Source organism: Herpailurus yagouaroundi, unplaced genomic scaffold (genome assembly GCF_014898765.1).
Source record: "Herpailurus yagouaroundi ecotype Mexico unplaced genomic scaffold, PumYag 67555, whole genome shotgun sequence".
In the NCBI taxonomy this organism is placed as follows: domain Eukaryota; kingdom Metazoa; phylum Chordata; class Mammalia; order Carnivora; family Felidae; genus Herpailurus; species Herpailurus yagouaroundi.
This window is the reverse complement of record NW_024420361.1, coordinates 1,397,672-1,417,542: the sequence shown is the minus strand read 5'-3', so window position 1 is coordinate 1,417,542 and position 19,871 is coordinate 1,397,672. Positions and strand designations below refer to the sequence as shown.

Sequence of the window (19,871 nt, the reverse complement as noted above, 5' to 3'; positions counted from 1 at the left end):
ACCTTTATCTATCTTGGTATATTATATCTTTTACATATTTTTATCAATGATGACCACGTTAATAAATACTGAATCTTTTAATTACTATAGGCATGTTGTATAATTTGCCTTAATGAAAAAAAATGTATAATATTATTTAATAGTGTCAATTGTAATAATATTTTAATTTAATGATTTTAAAACTGAGCATTTAGTTAACATACATTTAATGGTTGGCTTTAATAATTTCTTCTTTTTCTTCCTCTTCTCTCTCTCTCTTTTTTTTTCCTATTTCTCCTTGACAGTTTTCCGTGTGTTGATATAGAGAAACATTACAATTGTGCTTGCTATGGACTTGCTGTCTGGGACGTATATATTTGCAGTCCTGTTAGCATGCGTCGTGTTTCAGTCTGGCGCCCAGGAGAAAAACTACACAGTCCAAGAAGAAATGCCAGAAAATGTTCTGATAGGTGACTTGCTGAAAGAACTCAACTTGTCACTGATTCCAGAGAAGTCCCTCACATCTCCTATGCAGTTTAAGCTAGTGTACAAGACTGGAGATGTGCCCCTGATTCGAATTGAAGAGGACACTGGTGAGATCTTCACTGCTGGAACTCGCATTGGTCGTGAGAAATTATGTGCTGATATCCTGGTGGAAACCCGTTGCTTTTATGAAGTGGAGGTTGCCGTTTTGCCAGATGAAATATTTAGACTGGTTAAGATACGTTTTCTGTTAGAAGACATAAATGATAACGCACCATTATTCCCAGCAACAGTTATCAATATATCAATTCCGGAGAACTCGGCTATAAACTCTCGGTATGCTCTCTCAGCAGCCATTGATCCTGACATTAGGAATAAATGGAGTTCAAAACTACCAACTAATTAAGGTGTGTTTTAAAAACACTTTTTTAAAGATAATTCATTTTTAAAAGGAAAAAAAATCTTAGTGTACTTCAAATTTTGAGAAAGCCAAAATTGAGTAAACTGAATTTTTTTAAAGTTCAAGCATAGTGGAGGAAATTCATCAATGCAATGATTGCAATTGCAGGTGGTTTATGAATTTTTACTTTATGTACATTTATTTTCAAGCAGTTGTTCATGTTTCCTTTAACAATCTATTATAGGAGTCAGATAAGGAGCTCAACCCTGCTACTTACAAGTCAATAAACTACCTAATACCTTACTTTTAATTTGTCTAATCATGACTCTGCCACGAAGTGGACCTAAACAAACAAGTGTAAACATTAAGAATAAATGCATAAATCTATCATTTTTACTCAGTGGTCATTTTAGATAGAAAGCTTTATCTTGCCATTAGACAAGATGCCAAATACATTTATTTGAGGGGTGAATAGAACATTTTTTATTACTAACGTTTCTGCACATATACAGAATAATAGTTTTAATGATGATTTCCCGTCAAGGAAATATCTTTAAGCATCACTTGAGTAATCAGAATGAGATTAAATTTTAGCCAATGTGCTGCTAATGTTAAATATTTTCATTTTGCTCTAATTATTTGAAAACACAGAACACCCATTTTCTATAAAAGGTAAGTAAGCTTTTTAGCCAAAAAGTTTCAGTTTATGTTAAGTACCTGTTTTGGCTTGACTTGGGTCTTGGGGTAGGGAAGACAGAGAGAAGAATAGGTGTAACAATTGGTATTTGGAATATGTGCAGAGGGGTCTTGTTTAACAAGTGAACAGGTGATTCTTTTTAATTATCTATAGAGTACATAGGATAATAAGAAACTCAGATTTGGGTATGTGAAATAGTTTCAATGCACTTGAATGATTTTGGAAAATGTGTGGAAGAAAAACTGTGTAGAATTAATATAGATTGATCAAGGTATTTTTAAAGTTTTATAAACATTTTCTGACTATTCGCTACAAGATTATGATTTAACATAATGGCCAGTGTTACAAAATATTCTAAAAATACATAGATTATTTTGATGTATATCATCTGAAGGTTTGGGCCTGAAAGAGATATATTGTAAACCTGCTCAGCTGATGCTGATGTGTTGTAAAGATATATTTGTTTATGAATATATTCAAAAATCAAAGGCTAAAGATCTCTTGAGTGAATTCAACTGAAATGCATATTTGTGTGTGAGTATAAGAAGTAAAAGATAAGGGGTAGAACATTTATAAATGAGCACTTATAGGTAAGCCTTCTGTAATGGTATCTCCTTATCTGATGAAATGGAAAAATATGCTGGGGTCAGAAAGATATAGATCACAATTTTGTGCTTACTGCTGACTAGATATGCCACCTCCAGCTTAATTTTTCTGACTTCTAGTTTCCTTGGTCGTAATATGAAGACAACAATGTAAATGTCACAGGCAGAATTGGGATAATAAACATCCAGTAGAAAGTAGATGCACATGCAGAAGATTTTTGGAAATGTTTTAAAATAACTGTTTCAAATGGCAAGATTTCATTATTTTTGATAGCTGAGTAATATTCCATTCTACATATACACTACTTCTTCTTTATTCATCAGTCAGTGGACATTTGAGTTCTTGCCATAATTTGGCTATTATTGATAATGCTGCTATAAACATTGGGGTTTATATGTGCCAGTTCGATTCAGTATTTTGTATCTTTTAGTTAAATACTTAGTAGTGCAATTGCTGTGTTATAGGATAGTTCTATTGTTAACATTTGAGGAACCTGCTTACTGTTTTCCAGAGTAGCTGCACCAGTTTGCATTCCTACCAACAATGCAAGAAGATTCCTCTTTCTCCACATCCTCGCCAACACCTGTTGTGTCCTGGGTTGTTAATTTTAGCCATTCTGACAAGTGTGATGTGGTATCTCATATTGTTTTTAATTTGTATTCCCCTGATGATGAGTGATATAGAGCATCTTTTCATGTGTCAGTTAGCCATCTTTATGTTTTAATTGAAAAAATGTCTATTCATATCTACTTTCCATTTATTAACTGGATTATTTGGTTTTTGTGTGTGTTGAGTTTTATAAGTTCTACAGAGATTTTGGATACTAACGTTTATCTGATATGTCATTTGCAAATAGCTTCTCCCATTTTGTATGCTGCCTTTTAGTTTTGTTGATCCTTTCCTTCACTGTGCAGATGCTTTTTATCTTGATCAAGTCCCAATACTTTATTTCTGCTTTTGTTTCCCTTGCCTCCAGCAACATGTCTAGTAAAAAGCTGCTACAGCCAAGGTCAAAGAGGTTGCTTCCTGTGTTCTCCTCTAGGATTTTGATGTTTTCCTGTCTCACATTTAGGTCTTTCATCCATTCTGAATTTATTTTTGTGTATGGTGTAAGAAAGTGGTTCAGTTTAATTCTTCATGTAACTGTCCGGGTTTCCCAACACCGTTGGTTGAAGAGGCTGTCTTTTTTTCCACTGGATGTTCTTTCCTGCTTTGTTGAAGATTAGTTTACTATATAGTTGTGGGTCCATTTCTGTGTTATCTATTCTGTCTATATCTGTTTGTTTTTTTTGTCAGTACCATACTGTCCAGATGATTAAAGCTTTATAATATACCTTGAGGTCCAAAATTGTGATGCCTCCATGTTTGCTTTTATTTTATTTTATTTTTTTGATTGCTTTGGCTATTCAGGGTATTTTGTGGTTCCATACAAATCCTCAGATTGTTTGCTCTAGCTCTGTGAAAAATACTGATGCTTTTTTGGTAGGGATTGCATTAAATGTGTAGATTACTTTGGTTAGTATAGACATTTTAACGTTTGTCTTCTGATCCAGGAGCATGGAATGTTTTTCCATTTCTTTGTGCCATCTTCAATTTCTTTCATAAGTGTTCTATAATATTCAGACTACAGATATTTTCCCACTTTGGTTAGGTTTATTTCTAGGTATCGTATGTTTTTTTGTGCATTTGTAAATGTGATAGAATCTTTTATTTCTTTTTCTGCTGCTTCATTGTTGGTGTATAGAAATGAAACAGATTTCTGCACATTGATTTTATATCATATGACTTTGCTCAATTCATTTATCAGTTCTAGAAATTTTTCGTGGAGTCTTTTGGGTTTTCTACATAGAATATCATGTCATCTGCAAATAGTGAAAGTTTTATTTCTTCCTTGCTGATTTGGATGCCCTTTATTTATTTTTGTTATCTGATTTCTAAGTCTAAGACTTACAGTATTATGTAAAACAATAATGGAGAGTGGACATCCCTGCTTTGTTCCTGACCATAGATGAAAAGCTCTCAGTTTTTCCCCATTGAGGATGATATTAACTTTGGGTCTTTCTAATATGGCCTCTATGATATTGAGGTATATTCCATCTATCCCTACTTTGTTGAAGGTTTTTTTTTTATATTTATAAAGAATGGATGCTGTGTTTTGTCAAATGCATTTTCTGCCTCTATTGAGAGGATCATATGGTTCTTTTCTTTTATTTTATTCATGTGGTGTATCGTGGTGATTGATTTGTGAATATTGAACCTCCCCTGCAGCACAGGGATAAATTACAATTGATCAAGGTGAATGATTCTTTTAATGTACTGTTGAATTCTATTTGCCATTATCTTGTTAAGAATTTTTGCATCCATGTTCATGAGGGATATTGGCCTGTAATTTTCCTTTGCAGTGGGGTCTTTGTCTGGTTTTGGAATCAAGGTAGTGTTAACCTCATAGAAGGAGTTTGGAAGTTTCCCTTCCATTTCTATTTTTTTTAAGTTTATTTATTTATTTTGAAATAAAGATAGAGATAGAGATAGAGATGATAGAGATAGAGATAGAGATGGAGAGAGAGAGAGAGAGAGAGACAGAGAGAGAGAGAGAACGTGACCGGGGAGGGGAAGAGAGAGAGGGAAAGAGAGAATACTAAGCAGGCCCCATGCTGTCATTGCAGAGCCCAACACGGGGCTCTATCCCAAGGCCATGAGATCATGACCTGAGCTGAAATCAAGAATTGGACACATAACCTACTGAGCCAACCAGGCACCCCTCATTCCTATTTTTTGGAATAATTTCAGAAGAATAGATATTAATTCTTCTTTAAACACCTGGTAGAATTCTCCTGGGAAGCCATCTGGCCCTGGTCTTTTTTGTTTGTGTGTGTGTTGGGGGTGGGGGAGATTTTTGATTACTGATTCAATTTCTTTGCTGGATACGGGTCTGTTAAAATTTTCTATTTCTTCCTGTTTCAGTTTTGGTTGTTTGTCTGTTTCTGGTAGTTTGTCCATTTCTTCCAGATTGCCCAGAATTTTGACAAAAAATTCATATATCTTTAATAATCTTTTATGATTATTTATATTCCTGTGGTGGTTGTGATGCCTTTTTTTCATTCAAAATTTAATTTATTTAGGTCCTTTCTCTTTGGCTGGGATTTATCAATGTTACTAATTTTTTCATAGAACCAGGTCTTAGTTTTGTTGTTCTGTCCTACTGACTTTTTGTTTCTATATCATTTATTTCTGCTCTAATCTTTACTGTTTCCCTTCTTATGCTGCATTTTGGCAATATTTGTTGTTCCTTTTCTAGTTCCTTTATGTGTAAGGCTAGGTTGTGTATTTGAAATTTTCCTTGCTTCTTGAGTAGCCCTGTATTGCAACATGCTTCCCTCTTAGGACTGCCTTTCCTCCATCCCAAAGGTTTTAGAATGCCGTGTTTTCATTTTCATTTGCTTCTATGTACTTTTTAATTCATTTTTTAATTTCCTGGTTATCCCAGTCCTTCTTTAGTAGGGTGTTCTTTAACCTCCATGTATTTCTGATCTTTCCAAGTTTTTTCTTGTGGTTGACTTCAAGTTTCATAGTGTTGCGGTCTGAAAATATGCATGGTATGATCTTTATCTTTTTATATTTGGTGAAGGCTGATTTGTGACACAGTATGTGATATATTCTGGAGAATTCACTATGTGCACTCAAAAAGAATGTGTATTCTGCTGCTTTTGGAGGAAATGTTCTGAATATATGTTAAGTTGTCTTGCTCAGTATGTCATTCAATGTCATTGTTTCGTCGTTGATTTTCTGCTAAGATTATCTTTCCATTGCAGTAAGTGGGGGTGTTTAAGTCTCCTATTATTATTGTATTATTGTCAATGAGTTCCTTTATGTTTGTTTTTAACTCATTTATATATTTATTTGTTTTAAGTTGAGGGCATAAATATTTATAATTGTTAGGTCTTCTTGATCAATAGGCCCCTTAATTATGATATAATGTCCTTCTTCATTTCTTGTTACAGTCTTTGTTTTAAAATCTAGTTTGTCTGATATAAATGTTGGTACTGTGTGTTTTCTAACATCCATTTGCATGATACATATTTCTCCACCCCTCACTTTCAATATGCTTGTGTATTTTGGTCTAAAGTGAGTCTCTTTTTTTTTTAATTTTTTTTAATGTTTATTTATTTTTGAGACAGAGAGAGACAGAACATGAACGGGGGAGGGTCAGAGCGAGAGAGGGAGACACAGAATCTGAAACAGGCTCCAGGCTCTGAGCTGTCAGCACAGAGCCCGACGCGGGGCTTGAACTCACGAACCGCAAGATCATGACCTGAGCCGAAGTTGGACACTTAACCGACTGAGCCACCCAGGCGCCCCGTGAGTCTTTTTTTTTTAAATTTATTCAAATTAAAGTTAGTTAATGTAGCTTAGTATGATTTCAGAAGTAGAATTTAGTGACTCATAACTTACATATAAGACCCAGTGCTCATCCCAACAAGTGCCCTCCTTAATGCCCATCACACATTTAGCCCATTCCCCCCACTTCCCCACCAGCATCCCTCAGTTTGTTCTCTATATGTCAGAGTCTTTTATGATTTGCCTGCCTCTCTGTTTTTACCTTATTGTTTTCCTTCTCTTCCCTTATGTTTATGTTTTTTTCTTAAATTCTACAGATTAATGTAATCATATGATATTTGTGAGTCTCTTGCAGGCAACATATAGATGGGTCTTGTTTTTTTGTTGTTGTTTATTTGTTTCTTTGTTTAATCCATTGTTATACCCTATGTCTTTTTATTGGAACATTTAGTTTATTTACATTCAGAGTGATTATTGAAAGATATGAATTTAGTGCCATTTTGTTACTTGTAAAAGTGTTGTTTCTAGTGGTGTTCTGTTCCTTTTAGTGTTTGTTGCTTTGGTCTTTTTCTCCCCCTCAGTGAATCCCCTTTAATATTTCTTGCAGGGCCACTTTAGTGGTGACAAACTCCTTTACTTTTTTGTTTGTCTAGGAATCTCTTTATCTCTCCTTCTATTCTGAATGAAAACCTCACTAGATAAAGTATTCTTGTCTGTTTATTTTTCCCATTCAGCCTGTTGAATATATCCTGTCATTTCTTTCTGATCTTCCATGTTTCTGTGGAAAGATCTCCTGTGATTCTGATCTGTCTACCATGGTAGATTAAGGACTTTCTTTTCCCTTGATGCTCTCAGAATTCTTTCCTTGTATGTGTATTTTATGAATTTGACTATATGTCTTGGTGATGACGAGGTTTGCTTGAATTTAACAGGAGTTTTCAGTGCTTCTTGAATTGGATATACTTTGACTTACAGAAAGGTCTTGTCATGAAAGTAGTAAGTATGCTGAGGAGATGGAGAGATTAAATAAATTAAAGAAAATAAATATATTATGATTCATCCATAAACTTTAATAAATGTCACACTTTAGAAGCAAGTAAGCCAACCATAATAATAACTTCTGCTGAAGAGGATGAGAATTTAATAAATATTAATTTGTTATATTTTTGTTGAATAGACAAGACTAGCAAAATCATAGTTTATTCTAACTAGGGACATATAAAATGTATATGTAAAGTTCAGAGAACAAAATGTGAGGGGAGGGGGAGATATAGAGAAAAAAATTAGGGAAAAATAGGTCAGTGTACACATAAAGAGGTCCCACAGTTGACAGTTCTATATTAAGTGAAAATAAAGGCAGTGGTGGAAATGATTAATAAATCATGTATCAAAAATGTTGGGATGCCTGGGTGGCTCAGTCTATTGAGTGTTCAATTTTTTATTTTGTCTCAGGTCATGATCCCAGATTTTTGGGATTGGGCCCTTGTTGGGTCCCACACTGAGTGTGGAGCCTGCTTAAGATTCTCTATTTCTCCCTCTGCTCCTCTCCCTCACTCAGGATCTCTCTCTTTCTAAAATAAAAATAAATAGATGCACCAAAAATGTATATAATATAAAATAATATAAAACAGAATATTTATCTTCAAAATTTAATTTATAAATACTTTATTTTTTGCATTTTTGTTATGTTACATATGCTTTGGCATAAACAAGGAAAACGTTATTCCACATTTTTAATACTTGGAAATTCATTTTATTTTTTTAATTTTCTTTTTAACATTTATTCATTTTTGAGACAGAGAGAGACAGAGCATGAATGGGGGAAGGTCAGAGAGAGAGGGAGACACAGAATCTGAAACAGGCTCCAGGCTCTGAGCTGTCAGCACAGAGCCCGACGCGGGGCTCGAACTCACGGACCACGAGATCATGACCTGAGCCGAAGTCGGAGGCCCAACCGACTGAGCCACTCAGGTGCCCCTGGAAATGCATTTTAGAGTAATAATTTTATTGTGCTTATGATCATATGACTAGTATGATAAAGTTGGGGTCCAGAGTAAGGTCTCTGACTCTTAGATTTAATTGACAGATAGATAGATAATCTTGAAGATGGGGATCACAATAAGTTTATGATGTAAGAAGGGAGGAAGAAGAAAAAAGAAAGAAAGAAAAAAAGGAGAAAGTGATGGGGCGCCTGGGTGGCGCAGTCGGTTAAGCGTCCGACTTCAGCCAGGTCACGATCTCGCGGTCCGGGAGTTCAAGCCCCGCGTCGGGCTCTGGGCTGATGGCTCGGAGCCTGGAGCCTGTTTCCGATTCTGTGTCTCCCTCCCTCTCTGCCCCTCCCCCGTTCATGTTCTGTCTCTCTCTGTCCCAAAAATAAATAAACGTTGAAAAAAAAATTAAAAAAAAAAAAAGGAGAAAGTGAAAATGAAATAATGAAGCGATAACCTCCATATGATTCTGCTTAGTACAAAGAAAATTATGTTAAAATAAACCTTATCTGTGGGACCCTAGCAAGGTTTTTTTTTTCAACTTTTTAAGAGATTAGGATACATTCTAAAGAAAAAAGAAAAAGATTCATTAAAAATGTCTGATGTTGGTTGACACTTAAAACATCCAGAAACAAAATCTTCACTTTTCCTTGGGTCAAGTAAAGTTATGCTAGAATGTGAATTCCCCGTCATATTTTAGTATAATTTACCTTAATTTCAACTACCTATGCTAAATATTTATAATTATATATATCTATATATACAATAACATATGTATATAAGTACATATACACACTTTTATTTATGTGTGTATATACACTTTTTATGTATTAAAATATATTTTATTTTATATATATCATAAATACATCGCTTTATTAAATGTTATTGAATAATATACTTTAAAATATTTTATTATATATTATATGTGGTATATACAGATATATAAATATCTGTATGTAACTATATATATAATTATAATTATATAATTATAATATAATATAATATATACTATATACTATATAATTATAACAATTATATAATTAAAATTAATCTCCATTTTGGGGCGCCTGGGTGGCGCAGTCGGTTAAGCGTCCGACTTCAGCCAGGTCACGATCTCGCGGTCCGTGAGTTCGAGCCCCGCGTCGGGCTCTGGGCTGATGGCTCTGAGCCTGGAGCCTGTTTCCGATTCTGTGTCTCCCTCTCTCTCTGCCCCTCCCCCATTCATGCTCTGTCTCTCTCTGTCCCAAAAATAAATAAACGTTGAAAAAAATTTAATCTCCATTTTAATGGTCTTGCTAGAAAATTTTGCAAGTATGAAACAATTCCAAGGTTGGAATTATTATATATATATGTGTATATATATATGTATTGTATATATATATACACATATATATATAGTTAGATGCAGATATTTATATATCTGTATACACCATATATAATATAATATATACACCATATATAACATATATATATATATATGTAATTGAGCCCTTGAAGCATTTGAGGCTGTTCACCAGGAATAAGATATTACAGTATCTCTTTAATTTTAATCTTATTTAATCTTATTATTATTATGATGGCCTGTTATTTATACAGTTTTTTTTTCACATTCTAAGTCTTGTTGACAGGGAAACCAATTTTTCACAAATATAAATAAATTTCATGTACCCAATCTGAATCAAGGTAAACTATAGAGACCTGCTTCTTCTTATGGTTGGAACTCAGGGTAATTTAGTTTGTGTAATCATATTACATATGTCTTCATTTTCTCCTTCAGATTTCCATCTTCCTTTGCATGTATCAATAATGCTCCTATACTAGTCTAGTGACAGTGTGTTGATTGCTTCCCTTGAGACAGGCGTGGCAGTGTTTCAAAGGTTGACAGAGCATGAAGATCAAGTGTTTCTCAGATTAGTGGTCTTAGTTGAAATCATCACCCATTTTGCCCATTTCATAAAGCATCTTTATCTTTTCAATCACCCTTCAAAGAAAATTTAATTTGGGCTAGTCTTTTCACATAATCAAGGATTTGGGCACTTATTTCTATTTTATTTTTTAAAAAGATACAACTATTTGGTCTTTAATTTTAAAACTAAGTGAGAACTAAATATCTTTCCTATTGGTCAAGAGTTTGGACTTATGGTTAAATTTAGATATGTTTTGAAATCTGGGTTTAGAAAATCCAAATTGTGATATCTGAGTGTGGTTTTGATTTGTATTTCCCTGATGAGGAACGACGTTGAGCATCTTTTCATGTGCCTGTTGGCCATCCCGATGTCTTCTTTAGAGAAGTGTCTATTCATGTTTTCTGCCCATTTCTTCACTGGGTTATTTGTTTTTCGGGTGTGGAGTTTGGTGAGCTCTTTATAGATTTTGGATACTAGCCATTTGTCTGATATGTCATTTGCAAATATCTTTTCCCATTCCGTTGGTTGCCTTTTAGTTTTGTTGGTTGTTTCCTTTGTTGTGCAGAAGCTTTTTATCTTCATAAGGTCCCAGTAATTCATTTTTGCTTTTAATTCCCTTGCCTTTGGGGATGTGTCGAGTAAGAGATTGCTACAGCTGAGGTCAGAGAGGTCTTTTCCTGCTTTTTCCTCTAGGGTTTTGATGGTTTCCTGTCTCACATTCAGGTCCTTTATCCATTTTGAGTTTATTTTTGTGAATGGTGTGAGAAAGTGGTCTAGTTTCAACCTTCTGCATGTCAGAGCGGCCAAAATGAACAAATCAGGAGACTATAGATGCTGGAGAGGATGTGGAGAAACGGGAACCCTCTTGCACTGTTGGTGGGAATGCAAATTGGTGCAGCCACTCTGGAAAACAGTGTGGAGGTTCCTCAGAAAATTAAAAATAGACCTACCCTATGACCCAACAATAGCACTGCTAGGAATTTACCCAAGGGATACAGAAGTACTGATGCATAGGGGCACTTGTACCCCAATGTTGATAGCAGCACTCTCAACAATAGCCAAATTATGGAAAGAGCCTAAATGTCCATCAACTGATGAATGGATAAAGAAATTGTGGTTTATATACACAATGGAGTACTACGTGGCAATGAGAAAGAATGAAATATGGCCCTTTGTAGCAACGTGGATGGAACTGGAGAGTGTGATGTTAAGTGAAATAAGCCATACAGAGAAAGACAGATACCATATGTTTTCACTCTTATGTGGATCCTGAGAAACTTAACAGAAACCCATGGGCGAAGGGAAGGAAAAAAAAAAGAGGTTAGAGTGGGAGAGAGCCAAAGCATAAGAAACACTTAAAAACCGAGAACAAAGTGAGGGTTGATGGGGGGTGGGAGCGAGGGGAGGGTGGGTGATGGGTATTGAAGAGGGCACCTGTTGGGATGAACACTGGGTGTTGTATGGAAACCATTTTGACAATAAATTTCATATATTGAAAAGAAAAAAAAAAAAAAAAGAAAGACCCAACTCTAATTTCATCCTCAATGGGGAAAAGCTGAAATCTCCCCCGCCTAAGGTCAGGAACAAGACAGGGATGTCCACCATCGCCACTGCCTTCAACATATTATTAGAAGTCTTAGCCTCAGCAGTCAGACAACACAAATGAATAAATGCATCCAAATCGGCCAGAAGGAAGTCAAACTTTCGCTCTTCGCAGATGACATGGTAATCTATATGGAAAACCGAAAAGATGCCACTAAAAATAAACTGCTAGAACTGATTCATGAATTCAGCAAAGTTGCAGGATATAAAATCATTGCACAGAAATTGGTAGCATTCCTAGACACCAACAATGAAGCGATAGAAAGAGAAATCAAGGAATCGATCCCATTTACAGGTGCACCAAAAACCATAAAATATCTAGGAATAAATCTAACCAAAGAGGTGAAAAATCTATACACTGAAAACTATAGAAACCTTATTAAAAAAATTGAAGAAGACACAAAGAAAAAATGGCAAAAAAAGAGTCCATGCTCCTGGATAGGAAGAACATATATTGTTAAAATATTGATACTACCCAAAGCAATCTACATATTCAATGCAATAGCTATCGAAATAACACCAGCATTCTTCACAGAGCTATAGAAAATAATCCTACATGTCAATGCAATCCCTATCAAAATAACACGAACATTCTTCACATAGCTAGAACAAATAATCCTAAAATATGTGTGGAACCAGAAAAGACCTTGAACAACAAAAGCAACCTTGAAAAAGAAAACCATAGCAGGAGGCATCACAATCCCAGACTTCAAACTATACTGCAAAGTTGTAATCATCAAGACAGTAAGGTATTGGCACAAAAAAGACACTTAGATCAAAGACAGAATAGAGAACCCAGAAATAGACCCACAAACGTATGGCCAACTAATCTTTAGCAAAGCAGGGAAGAATATTCATTTGAATAAAGACATTCTCGTCAGCAAGTGCTGCTGGAAAACGGGATGAGCACTGGGTGTTGTATGGAAACCAATTTGACAATAAATTTTATATATTGAAAAAAAAAAGAAAATAAAATCCAAATTGTGAAAAACTCTTCTACAAAGAGATTTAGTAATCTTGAATTAAATTGCTAAGAATGAAGCATTGAATAATATATCCTGGAGACAAAAACAAACAAACTTGATTTTTTCTGAAGGAACTACTATTACTTTATCTTATGTAACCATAGCTCAAAGTGGTGTGCAGTTAGTATCAGGTGCAGTGAGTAAAGATACACTAATGTTATTTGAGGCAGAACTTTCAGTCTATAATAAATAACGTGTTTGTCTTAGAAAGCATAGTTGCCTCTAAGAGAATCAGAGGAGTTTGAATATAGTGATTTCTTCATTTTTTTCAACTCTAAGATGAAATTTTAACTAGAAGTTTATGCTTTCAACTTTAAGATAACTCAATTTTATATTCTCTGATTTATATGATGTGTAGATTCACATTTTTGGTCTATGCTATAAAGCAAAAGAGATGACAAATCAAATACTAATGACTATTAGGTTCCTGAAAACTTGAGGTTATTATAGAAATGCACCTCCAGTGGGAAAAATGAAAATATAAACTTATTTTATTCATAAATAGATCTTTATTAATGTTCTCCATTCTTATTAAAATAAGTGCTTGGCACTAATAGGATGAAGTAACATTTTAGAAATTTTTTTTTAAATTTTATTTTACTTTGATTCCAGTATAGTTAACATACAGTGTTATATTAGTTTCAGGTGTACAATATACAGATTCAACAATTCCATATATCACCTAGTGCTTATGGTGAATGTGCACTCCTTAATACCCATTACCTACTTTATCCATACTTCCATACCCTTCCCCTCTGGTACCCATCAGTTTGTTCTCTATAGTTAAGAGTCTGTTTCTTAGTTCCTCGTGCACTCTCTCTTTCTTTGCTTGTTAGTTTCGTTTCTTAAATTCAATATATGAGTGAAATAATATGATACTTATCTTTCTCTGACTTATATTGCATAGCATTATACTCTAGCTCTATCCATGTTGTTGCAAATGGCAAGATTTCATCGTTTTTATGGCTGAATAGTATTCCGTTGTACGTATATGTGTATATATACATGTGTATGTATTGTGTATATATTCTGGTGTGTGTATATATATATACATATATATATACATACACACATATCACATCTTCTTTATACAGGCATCTATCCACAGACACTTGGGCTGCTTCCATAATTTGACTATTGTAAGTAATGCTGCTATAAGCATAGAGGTGCATGTATGACACTGAATTAGTGTTTTATATTTTTGGGGTAAATACTCAGTAGTGTGATTACTGTATCATAGGGTAATTCTAGTTCTAACTTTTTGAGGAACTTCCATACTGTTCTCCACAGTGGTTGCACTAGTTACATTCCCACCAACAATGCCAGAAATTCCTTTTTTTTCCACATCCTTGCCAAAAGTTGTTGTTTCTTGTGTTGTTTTAGCCATACTGATAAGTGTGAAGTGATACTCACTGTAGTTCAATTTGCATTTCCCTCATGATGAGTGATGTTGAGCATCTTTTCATGTGTCTGTTGGCCATCTCTATATCTTCTTTGGAGAAATGTCTGTTCATGTCTTCTGCCTAGTTAACATACTGTGCAATATTAGTTTCAGGTGTAGAATTTAGTGATTCCACACTTACATACAACACTCAGTGCTCATCACAACAAATGCCCTCTTTGATCCCCTTCACCTCTTTAACCGATTCCCTCAGCCTCCTCGCCTCTGGTTCTCTATGGTTAAGAGTCTGTTTCTTGTTTTCCTCTTTGTTTCATGCTAGGTTCATTTGTTTTGTTTCTTAAATTCTACAAAGGGATTGCATTAAATCTGTAGATTGCTTTGTGTAGTGTAGACATTTTAGCAATAATTGTTTTTTTTTATTTTTTTAACGTTTATTTATTTTTGATACAGAGAGAGACAGAGCATGAACAAGAGAGGGTCAGAGAGAGAGAGAGAGAGAGAGAGAGAGAGAGAGACAGAATCTGAAACAGGCTTCAGGCTCTGAGCTGTCAGCACAGAGCCCGACGTGGGGCTTGAACTCACAGACTGTAAGATCATGACCTGAGCCGAAGTAGGGAGCTCAACCCACTGAGCTATCCAGGTGCCCCAATAATTGTTCTTCTAATACATGATAATGGAATGTCTTTCCATTTCTTTGTGCCATCTTGAATTTATTTAATCAATATTTTATAGTTTTCAGAGTACAGGTTGTTCACTTCTGGTTAATTTTATTCCTAAGTATCTTATTATTTTTGTTGCAATTGTAAAATCAATTATTTTCCTAATTTCTCTCTCTGTTGCTTCATTATTAGTGTATAGAAATGAGACCAATTTCTGTACACTAATTTTGTATCTTGTGACTTCACTGAATTCAGTATCAGTTGTAGTAGTTTTTTCTGTGGTCTTGAATTTTCGACATACAGTATCATGCCATTAACAGTGAAAGTTTAACTCCTTCCTTGCCAATTTGGATGTCTTTTACTTCTCTTTGTTGTCTGATTGCTGTGGCTAGCACTTCCAGTACTATATTGAATAAAAGTCATGTGAGTAGAAATCCTTGTCTTGTTCCTGACCTTAGGGGGAAAGCTCTCAGATTTTTCCCCATTAAGTATGACATTGACTGTGGGTTTTTCATATGTGGCCTTTATTATGTTGAGGTATGTTTCCTCTAAAACTAATTTGTTGACTTTTATCATGAGTGGATGTTGTAATTTTTCAAAAATTTTTTTGTATTTATTGACATTATCATATGGTTTGTATCCTTTCTTTTATTGATGTGATGTATTACATTGATAGATTTGCAAATATTGAACCACTCTTGCATCCTGGGAATAAATTCCACTTGATCATGGTGAATAATTTCTTAAATATATTTTTGGACTTGGTTTACTGGGTATTTTGTTGAGGATTTTTTGCGTTTTTGTTCATCAGAAATATTGCCCTGTACTTATCTTTTTGTGTGGTGTCTTTATCTGGATTTGCTGTCAGGGTGATATTGGCTTCATAGAATGAATTTGGAAGTTTTCCTTCTTCTATTCTTTGAAATAGTTGGAGAAGAATAGGTTTTAACTCTTTAAATGTTTGGTAGAGTTCACCTGTGAAGTGGTCTGGTCCTGGACTTTAGTATGTTGTTTTTTTATTATTATTATTATTACTGATTCATTTTCCTTGCTGGTAATCAGTCTGTTCAAATTTTCTTCCAGCATCTGTTTTGATAGGTTATATATTTCTGTAATTTATTCACTTTTTTCTAGTTTTCCTATTTGTTGGCATGTAATTTTTTATAATATTCTTTACAACTGTTTGAATTTCTGTGGTAGTAGTCGTTTCTCCCCTCTCACTTGTGATGTTTCTTTATTTGGGTAATTTCTCTTTTGTTTTTCAGAACTCTGGGTAGAGGTTTATCGATTATTAATTTTTTTAAAGAATAGCTCCTGATTTCATTGATCTGTTCCAGTTTTGTTTTAGTTTCTATATGATTTATTTCTGTTCTAATGTTTATTATTTCCTTCTTTTTGCTGTTTTGGCTTTCTTTTGTTGTTATTCTTTTATTAGCTCCAACAGATGTAAGTTTAGGTTGTTTATTTGAGATTTTTCTTGCTTCTTGAGGTAGGCCTCTATTGCTATATATGTCCCTATTAGAACTGCCTTTGCTGTATCCCAAAGGTTTTCGACCTTTGTGTTTCATTTTCAATTGTTTCCATCTACCTTTTGACTTCTTTGATTTCTTGCTTGACCCATTAATTGTAATGTAGCATGTGTTTTTGGTCTTTCCAGATTTTTTCTTATGGTTAAGTTCAAGTTTCATAGTGTTGTGATCAGAAAAATGCATGGTGTGACTTCGATCTTTTTGAGGTTTGTTTTGTGGCCCAATATGTGATCTACTCTGGAGAAAGTTCTATGTGCACTTGAAAAGAATGTGAATTCTGCTGTTTTAGGATGGAATTTTCTCAATATATCTGTTAAATCCATCTGTTTGGTATGTCATTCAAAGCTTCTGTTCCTTTTTGATTATCTGTTTGGATGATTTGTTCATCCCAGTAAGTGGGGTATTAAAGTCCCCTACTATTATTATACTGTTATCTATTATTCCTTTATGTTTGTTATTAACTTTCACATATTTGGGTGCCACAATATTGGGTGCCTAAATATTTATAATTGTTATATCCTTTTGTTGTATTGTCCCATTTATTATGATATAGTACCCTTCTTCTTCATTTCTTATAGTCTTTGTTTTAAAATATTTTTATATGAATAATGCTACCCTGGCTTTCTTTTAACATCTGTTTGTATGATAAATATTTCTTCATCCCTTCAGTTTCAATCTGCAGATGCCTTTTGGTCTTGCATGAGTCTCTTGTAGGCAGCATATAGATGGTTTGTTTTTTTTTTTTATCCTCTCTGTTATCCTATGTCTTTTGATGGGAGTATTTATTCTATTTACATTCAGCGTAATTTTTCATAGGTATGTATTTACTGCTATTTTGTTACTTGTTTTGTGGTTGTTTCTATAGATTTTGTCTGATCCTTTTCCCTCTTGCTCTCTTTCATAGTTTGTTGGAGTTTTTTTTAGTGATATACTTGGATATCTTTCTCTTTATTCTTTGCTTATCTATTACTGCTTTTTGATTTGTGGTTAATATGAGGCTTATATATAACATCTTCTGCATTTAATAGTCTATATTAAGTTGATGGCTGCTTACATTTTGACCCAATCTTTACTGCTCTCCCCTCCACATTTCTGATATGTGGCATCATATTTTATAATCTTTAATTTGTGGTCCTCTTGATTGATTTTTACAGGTATACTTTATTTATTTATTTATTTATTTATTTATTTATTTATTTTGCTTTCGTGCTTCTTATTTTTCTTACTCTTACTCATTGTGGTTGTTTTCCACTCACCCAGTCCTCCATAACAGTTGTTGTAGGGCTGGGTTTAGTGAACATGAATTCCTTTAGCTTTTATTTTGGAAACTATCTCTCCTTCTACTCTGAATGATAGTGAATGAGTCCTGGAGCTTTAAGCCCCTATTCTGAATGAGAGCCTTGCTGGATAGAGTATTCTTAGCTGCAGATTTTTCCCTTTCACAAGAATTAAGTACATTTTGATTTCATTTACTATTACTATAATCCTGATTAATATTCATAGTCCACTAATACCTTTCATTATATACTCCTGTTATCAATAGTGCTACATGGAACCTATATATGTAGGATATTTGAGATAGCTCAACTCTTGAATTTATAATTGAAACTATGAAGAGAAAATGTGTTTCCTATTCTGATTAATTCACTCATATCCTGCCCCTTGACTTTTTAATGCCAACTAACTAAAAGAAATAGTGCTAAATTTTATATTGATTATTATTAGTGCCTACTTAATGTTCTGTTATTCCATTTTTCACTGTATCTAAACAAAATCCTACTTGATACTTAATTTTCTTCCTGCCAAAGGCAATGACTTGAAAGTTACTATAATTATATATTTACACAAGACAAAATTATGTGGCATAGAACTCTTTAATGAAAACAAGAGGTTTGGTTACACAGATATGTTTGGCTTCCATTATTATGCTTAGTGATAATAATCTAAGATAATAAATATCCCAGTGTGGAGAGTTGGTTTCACATAAATTATATTTTTTCTACACTGCTTTATATAGACTATATAACAACACTTTGTGTAATGAAGGCCTCCTCATAGTGAAATGAAGTATGAGCTTTCATTCAATCTTAGACCAAAAAAAGTTGATGGATTGATGAAGTTTTTGAATTAGAAATGAGGATAAAAGCAATAAGGTCATTTTGTGGGAAACTTTCTAATTTTAGTTTTATCTATAAAATAACAGTTTTATGCTTTTATAATAGTTCACAATAGATTTATGCTTTTACAAAGCTTTATGTTTTTACGTAAATTTGGACCAATTATTTAAGAAATTATTCTTCAGCAAAAAACATAAAAAACACATGAAAAATAGTTCTCACTTCAAAAATCAAATACTAAAGACATAATTTTTTCCCTTTGCAGTTATCAGTTTATAGTCATCTTCATAAAATCAATAAAAGTTGTGAATAATTAAATAATTCAGTAGCATAATAGGTTAAATAAATTTCTTTTGCCACAATATAAATTTTAGTATATTTGTATTGAAGAATCTTTTAGTTCTGCATACATGTAGAAGTTATCAGGAGAAGGAAAGTATTATGTTCAATTTATTTATAAAACACAGACGCTTAATTTTCTTAACTGTTTTTGAAATGGCCATTTTACATTGGTCTTTTGCTTGCAGAAATTATTATGAAATATGTGATAATGTGTTTTATCTATAAAATGTTAAATATTCATTACCAGAAAGCTCAGTGAATCACAATAGAATATCCACATGTACTCACACACATATATGTGTATTGTAGCAAATAAACCGATGAAACTATAGTTGCTCATTTATTTTTAATTTGCTGTGAAATATAAGAGGTAATTCTAGGTAACAAGTAAAAAGAAACCTATTGCTTTTATTTTAATACATTGAAAGAATATGTACTAGTATTATATTTTAATGGCTACATGTACACATCTCTATACATACAGGTAAACTAAGAAAAACAGTACAAAGTTATATAATAGGAAATACAAATAAAATACATTTTGAAAAAAAGTAATTTTAAATTTGCTTCACTAAAAAAAAAGGAGTTTTAAAATTTGAACACTGTAGGTGCTCCTGGGTAGCTCAGTTGGTTGACTATCTGACTCTTGATTTTGGCTCAGGTCATGATCCCAAGGTCCTAGGACTGAGCACTGTATTGGGCTTGGTGCTGAACATGAAGCCTGCTTTAGGTTCTTTCTCTCTCTCTCTCACTCTCTCTCTCTCTCTCTCTCCCTGTCCCTTGCTCTCTCTCTCACA

At 33.7% G+C, this 19,871-nt stretch overlaps 1 protein-coding gene across 1 annotated transcript in view; it reads left to right on the top strand.

Moving 5' to 3' along the window:
* The first annotated feature begins 286 nt into the window (after nt 1-286).
* The window catches only part of PCDH11X (protocadherin 11 X-linked), a 74,802-nt gene continuing 55,217 nt past the window's right edge, over nt 287-19,871 (top strand). Inside the window, 2 exon segments of the mRNA XM_040467657.1 lie at nt 287-832; nt 834-869. Coding sequence (XP_040323591.1) covers nt 329-832; nt 834-869 — 540 coding nt within the window. The 5' untranslated portion in view covers nt 287-328.